The sequence below is a fragment of the Medicago sativa genome, chromosome 2 (assembly GCF_051527215.1).
Source record: "Medicago sativa cultivar Bolivia chromosome 2, Bolivia_mono, whole genome shotgun sequence".
Classification (NCBI taxonomy): domain Eukaryota; kingdom Viridiplantae; phylum Streptophyta; class Magnoliopsida; order Fabales; family Fabaceae; genus Medicago; species Medicago sativa.
In genome coordinates this window covers 75,132,641-75,139,675 of record NC_140750.1, presented here as the reverse complement: position 1 = coordinate 75,139,675, position 7,035 = coordinate 75,132,641, and the positions used below count along the sequence as shown (strand labels likewise).

At 33.2% G+C, this 7,035-nt stretch overlaps 1 protein-coding gene across 1 annotated transcript; it reads left to right on the top strand.

Annotated features, from left to right (window-relative positions):
- The first annotated feature begins 1,315 nt into the window (after positions 1 to 1,315).
- LOC146950726 (protein GAMETE EXPRESSED 1-like) lies at positions 1,316 to 3,821 on the top strand. The gene is made up of 6 exons (XM_085746696.1): positions 1,316 to 1,816; positions 1,908 to 2,495; positions 2,577 to 2,703; positions 2,805 to 2,991; positions 3,072 to 3,222; positions 3,357 to 3,821. Exons 1-6 carry the CDS (start codon positions 1,368 to 1,370, stop codon positions 3,613 to 3,615), a joined length of 1,761 nt encoding a protein of 586 aa, XP_085602822.1. The 5' UTR covers positions 1,316 to 1,367; the 3' UTR covers positions 3,616 to 3,821.
- Positions 3,822 to 7,035: the final 3,214 nt, after the last annotated feature.

Sequence of the window (7,035 nt, the reverse complement as noted above, 5' to 3'; positions counted from 1 at the left end):
TTTTGCAAAAAAAGTATCGAATTCTTCTCATATTGCATGCCACAAATCTTTACTCGTACTACGTACCAACGCGAATTGCAACTATGTGTGACAATAGCTAGAATAATTGGTTTAAACTTATACACGAGATGCTGTGAGTTTTATTAGCAGTTGTTCATTCTCATTCTTCATACTTCCTTTTCTAGTTTAATCTCTCACTAATTTTCAACATTGTTTAACTTTATCTAGACACCAAAGTTGATTGACACCATATTGCTCATAATTTGTGAAAATTAAATAATTAAGTGCAACCACATGTATGTTGGTGTCATGTCGGTGTCGAACATGGATAAGGTTTCGATGTATAATCAAATTTCCATCTAACCTATGCATAATTATTTGGAAGCTAGTGACTAGTGGTTACAGGGAAAAAAATTAAAATTAATTTCTTAGTGATGATACTTGCCTCTCATTTTGCTGCTGCTGTTGATTTTAGTATTTGGGTATGCATGCATTACATCAATTGGCATGTGTGATGTCATGAATAATGCGTTCTTCCAAAACCATTTGTAATTTTTTTCGACAAGCCAAGAGATATCAAGGAGAATCGACTAAACCATTTGTAATTTGCTTAATAATTTTTTATGCATATAACATTCCTTAGTTTTCATTTTTTCATGAATTTTAAGATGAGAATAATGATTCATGTCATATCCAACTAAAAAATTTCATCAAGCAGTAAGTCAATTGTAAAGTATTGAATCAGTCATTTGATTAGTGAAAACTTAAGGTTGTGTACCATCTATTAGACATAAATCTTTTCAAGTACTTTTTAGGCTTATTCAATCACTCGGTCTCTTACCATAATTGATTGTCTCAATTTGGTCCCTTAACTATAATTTGTACCAATTTGGTCCCCTGTATTTTGCTTCGTTACTAGTTTTAGTCCTTTCTGGTAGTTTCTCTAAAAAAAAAAACGTTAACTTATGTACCAATTTGGTCCCCTATGTTTTGTTCCGTTACTAGTTTTAGTCCTTTCTATTAACGTATTTTTGAGAGAAACTAACAGAAAGGACTAAAACTAGTAACGGAGCAAAACATAGAGGACCAAATTGGTACAAATTATAGTTAGGCGACCAAATTGAGACAATCAATTAAGTTAAGGGACCGAGTGATTGAATAAGCCTACTTTTTATATGGTTGAATGTGAAAGTGATAGCTTTTTCATATTGTTATTCCTTGCCAGGTGAATGTGTGAAGGACAATCATTCTCTTCCATAACCATCTAAGATGTTAGCATTAGTATGTTAAAATTTAGTTAATTAATTTATAGTTGTGTTTGATGCAGGTTTACTCTTCGCCTTCTGAAAGTCTGATAAAATTCTCAAATGAATTTCGGTGTTCGCCTTTTCGTGCTTATTTTGCTCTCCTTTTCATCAAGATGTGAATCATGGGGTTGGTTTTCATCATCTTATGGAAATCAAGCAAGTTTTAGAGGTTCAAATGCAGAATTCTCAATTGAGGCGTTTAACGACCCAAAGGGAGTTAAGCTAATAGAGAATGCTAGGAATAAAATGGTTGGCTCAAACACTTGTTGGCAAAATGCATATCAACATCTTTTTGCTGGGTGTTCTGAGATCTTGGCGGCCGATGAGAAAAGGTCTAGATTAGCTTGGCATTTAAGTGATTGTTTTCAGAAGGATTCTGGCAGGGCTTCCTTTCCTCGTTGTGACTCGAAAACATCAATTTCTTCATGCCTAAGAAACTTAGATGACCTTGCTCATAAAGTTTACCTTGAATTCTACCTTGAAACCAACTCTATTTGCTATCAGTTACAGTTAAGTGTGGTTTCTTTTCAAAATCTTTTGTCAACTATTTATTTGGCTTTCTTTTCAATCTCTAATTTAGTGACAAATTTATTTGTACAGGACACATGCATTCAAACATGAAACTGAGAGACTAGTGACTGAACTGAAAAGTTCTGCTCAGTATGTCGAGGACAAATTAGATAGCATTGAAGAGAAATCAGAACATCTATTAAAAGACTCAAAACAAATTTCGGATTCTCTGGAATCGGTTAATAGTCACACACAACTAGTAGCTCAAACTGTTAAGAATGTGGAAGGTCATATTGACGTGGTATTAAAGCATTCCGAGAAGGTTTATGAGCAAACGACAAAAATTGCAACATCGCAATCACAACTAAAAGAAGGCCAAGAGAACATGAAAAGGAATTTAGAGGATGGGGTAGCACTGCTCAAAGAATCTTATAATTATTTGGGAAAGGAAATAGAAAAGTTAAGAGATGAAGCCATTGAGATTGAGAATAAGGTAATCAAAGTTGGAGATGTTATGTCATCAAAGATGACCAGTCTACAAAGCAAAGCTGAAGATATTGAAAATGTGGCAGGGATCTCTTTAGATAAACAGCAACAACTTGTAGAAGGACAATCCACTGCACTAAAGTTCCTAAATTCATTGAATGAGGTTCAATTCAAAGCACTAGAGGAAAGCAGGTAAAGTTGATTAAATGCCATAAATTTTCAGGCATAAATTTAACTTGGCAAAATGTTGACCTCATAATTTCTGAAATGTAGGAAAAATCTGCAATATTTTGCTGAATATGGGCAAAAGCAGCATGAAGAGCTTTTACGGCGACAAGAACAAACGCAAGAAGTTCATGATCAATTAATGGAAAGTTCGAAAAAAATATTGTCGGCTCAGGTTTGCAACTTCTTGTTGGCTATTGTTTTTGAGTGTTTATTTGATGTACACATGTATCCTTAATGATTTTTTTTTTTTTTTTTTATATTTGTACTTTATAGGAAACCATTGAAACAAATCAGGCTACCCTGTTTGTTCATTCCGAAAGAATGTTTGGCATGCTAAATATGATACAGCTTGAATCAAGAATTATAAAAGCTTCTGCTTTTTATCTCGTATCAATTTTTGTCATCTTTATGTTGACTTGCACAAATCTTACATACAATTCCAGGCCTCTACTTTACATGTGTAAGTATACGAACTATTGCTTTTAGTTTCTAAACCTTAAAGTGTTGTTTAAACATAACATGTTATTCATGTATTTACAGATCTTTCTGCTGCTCTCGGTGCGGAAATATTCATTAGTCGTTTAATGAGTAATGACAACATGGAGCTACAGACATTGATAATAAACAATGTCCGGTTATTTTTCATGGTAGCTGCTTCAGTTCAATTTCTATATGCAATTTGCACATACAAGTAAGTGTTAAAACAATAATAGTTTGATATTTATATGTAGATTTTATGTAAATATACTGAGTTTTTTATACAAAACTTTTGATTATAAAAAGTAAAATTAACTAATAGTGAATCGGTTGTTAATATTCATGCAGGGACTTTGAAAGGTTGAACCATCAAATGCTACTGACTCTAATTAACCAATTTAACAACATACAAGAAGCGAAGCAGTCATCTTGGGACTTTGCTACTGCTGATGATGTGGATTGGTCTCAATGGATAGATACTGATTTACCTGATGATGTGAATTGCCTTGATGATCCAGACTTTACAATTCCAGAAGAAGTTGCAGATAATTCAATCACAACCTCTACAACTACAAAAAGTTATAATCTACGCCCGCGCAATCGTTGACATTGATTCCTTTCACCACTGCAATGCTACACTATTTGTGTAGTAATTAGATCTTTGAAGTCATCTATGAACATCACTTTATTTCTTTAACTTATGTCATGATTTTGAATTATATACTAGTGTATAAGTAACTTATAATGTGACTGTGGTTGATGGTTAGTATGCAAGAGAAATAGATAGATATAGATATAAATTTCTTTTTTGAATTTTTATGCAATTAAAACTGTTGAGATATTGATATTTATTATATTTAATATAGTATGATCTGTTAGTATCATTATTCATTAGGAGTTATGATAGGATTGCATTCCTATTTAGATCACATCTCATATATATATATATATATATATATATATATATATATATATATATATATAGTTGGTTTTCATTCCTTTCAATATTATGTAAAATATCCATATTCAAAATGGTATCAGAGCATTAAAACAACACCTATTTCAAAACTTTCAGACTAAGGACTTAGGTCCTCTACGTTACTGACTTAGCTGCCGAAAACATAACAACAGCTGCCTCTGCATCTTCCTCCACGGATCACATTGCACCTTGATCCTTCTCAATTCAGCTTCTTTTTCCGTATTAGCCGGTTTTTCTGCTTCAAAGCTGTTCAACCACCATCGCCGCCTTACTGTTGTGCCTCCCTAGATCCTTATCTTAATTAAGTTTCATGAACCCATCGCTCCCTGCAGCCTTAGCCACCTCTACTTCTGCTTTGCAATGTTGTCTCCTTATCCATCATTTCACCCTTTCACACCGCGACATATTCCTCAAACCTTTTAAGTTGCTTCTTAGGTTTATGTTCTCTTTCCGACGACAATGATCTTAAAAAAACAAACCCTATGCACCCTAGCAGGAGGGGACATTCTTTCATGCTCTCATGAATAGTTTTCGAAGGAAGGACTAAAGGATGCAACAGTTACTCAATATGTCATCACTATAGTCATAATTACCATGAAATAATAGTTCTGTAGCAGTACACAGAGAACTCCAATTGCCGTTAAGTTTTGTTCAAACAAACTATTTATTTATTTTTTTCTTCGGTTCGGCCACAAGTTGTGAGGATCAGTTGCATTAGGAATTGGTGATTCAGATTACTCTACTAGGGAATTAATTACATTGATATGATGGTTTGTTGCATGGCTATGTTTATAGTCTTTTGTACATGAAAATTGAGATCAATGATCATAGAATACATTTTACTAGAATATGGTTTCTTCACTCTGCAGTTCACTGAACTAATTGAGGGTGCAGAACACAAGCATTCTTATAATATTAATAGAGATAGAAAATTTCTTTTACTATATTTAGATATTTTTAGAATGAATGTGTTGATGGAATTCAATCATTATTGATACTTTTCTTTCTTCTTTCCATTAGTCTTTTTTCTCATTGATAATAAGTATGTGTTCATTACTTTAAGAGTGCTGAAATTGCTAGAAGAAAATGCTAACAAAGAAAAGGCAGGGAATCTGTGTTTAGACCTTACCCACAATGTGTTCAGAAATATGTCACCATATGTTTCAAAACATGTATGGAGTGACTGACCAATCATCTTTATTTAGTTAGTTTGGTCATGTTTTCGGTACAGGGAATCTTTAGTACTTGTTCAATCTTAGAAACTAATGATGTAATAATCTTAGAAACATGTATGGAGTGACCAATCATCTTTATTTAGTTAGTTTAGTTAGTTTTATTTATTTAAGTTTTGATTACCTTTTTTTTTTTTAGTATTTGATTAAAATTAAGAGTGAGTATTATTGTGACAAGTTCTGACAGTCGTATAATTTTGAAACCGATTACTGGCAAATTTCTCACGCCAGAATCTTCCGTTGGATTTGGTCTGCAAAAAGCACAGACAAAATTCTTCCCCGAAGTTGGCGCTCACGCTTCACTGAAATTTCTAATTCATTGGGACTCTACAAATTCTCTTATCAACCGATGACTGTCATATCACAGTCACCACCAGTTACTTTACTTTCTTCTTTTTTTGTTAGAATACTTTTGTTTAATTTACTTTACGTAATATTTCATCAGTAAATACCTGTGAAGCCCCGATACTTCAAAATAGATGACGTACTGTATTCCCTGCGTATCCTGCACCGATACCTACCCGATACTTCCCGATACGTATCCGGAGAGTATCCAAATATTAAATTTTATTTTTTTAAAAAATAATTATCCGATACTTCCAGATACATCCCGATACGCACGGATACTTGTGTTTTTTATATTATTTTGATTTCTGTTTTCTTTTTTTTTTATAAAAAAATAAGAATAAAAACATTATATTACTATAATATATATACATTTCATTTATCTTTCTTTGATGTCAGTACGACCCACACCACACCACACAAACAATTGCATCTTCCCCTTTCTAAAAAATTAGGGTTTCAACTTTTTCTTCCAAAGTGGTCGCCGTCCACTTTGGCCACCGTTGAACTGCTCGGCCATTTTCTTGTCAAGGAAAGAAGATGGATATAAGAAAGGACAATCAAGAATGTGGGATATTAGTAGAGATGCGCATGAACCGCTTGATGATGTTGGAATTAAGTTAGCAGAGTTGTCTTTGGATGAACCGGATTTGGAAGCTGATTTGTATCTTGATGATGGGAATGGAGGAGAGGAGATGTAAAAGTTAGTTACATGTTAGTGTTAACTCTTAGCAGTGATGGGTTCTTTTTTGGATATAGTGCTTCTTTTTTGGATCGATATAGTATAACACTAACAATGTTCCTTTTGGATATAGTGTAGCATTGATGTATAACACTAATGATGCTCTTTTTGGTATATATTGCATATGTAATTGACTAACGACCACTCTCTTAATCGTCAATATTATTTATATTTATGTTAATGTGCTACGAGCCTGGTTTCTTGTGTTTGTTAATATATTTGCATATTAAAAAAATGGTTATAATTATATTGTACATTTAATTATATAATTTTTTTTACTAACGTATCCCAGCCGTATCGTATCTTGATTTTTGAAATTTTTCCGTATCGGCGTATCGGTGCAGTATCGTATCCGTATCGTATCTCGTATCTGGGCTTCACAGGTAAATACTATAGGAGTAAAATTTTCCATCTTATAAAAAAGGGAGATTAAGAAAGGAGTCGTCACTTTAGTCCCTAAATGCAGATAAATTGCAAAATAGTCCCTGAATGTAGACTTTGTTAGTCAATTTAGTCCCTGAATGCAGACTCCATTAGTCAATTTAGTCCCTGAATGTAGACTCCGTTAGTCACTTTAGTCCCTGAAATTAACCAACAGAGTCTACATTCAGGGACTGTTTTGCAATTTCTCAGTATTCAGGGACTAAAGTGACTATTCATTTTTCATTCAGGGACTAAAGTGACTAATTGACCTATAAAAAAAATTCTGGTGATAAAACAAAAAAGAAA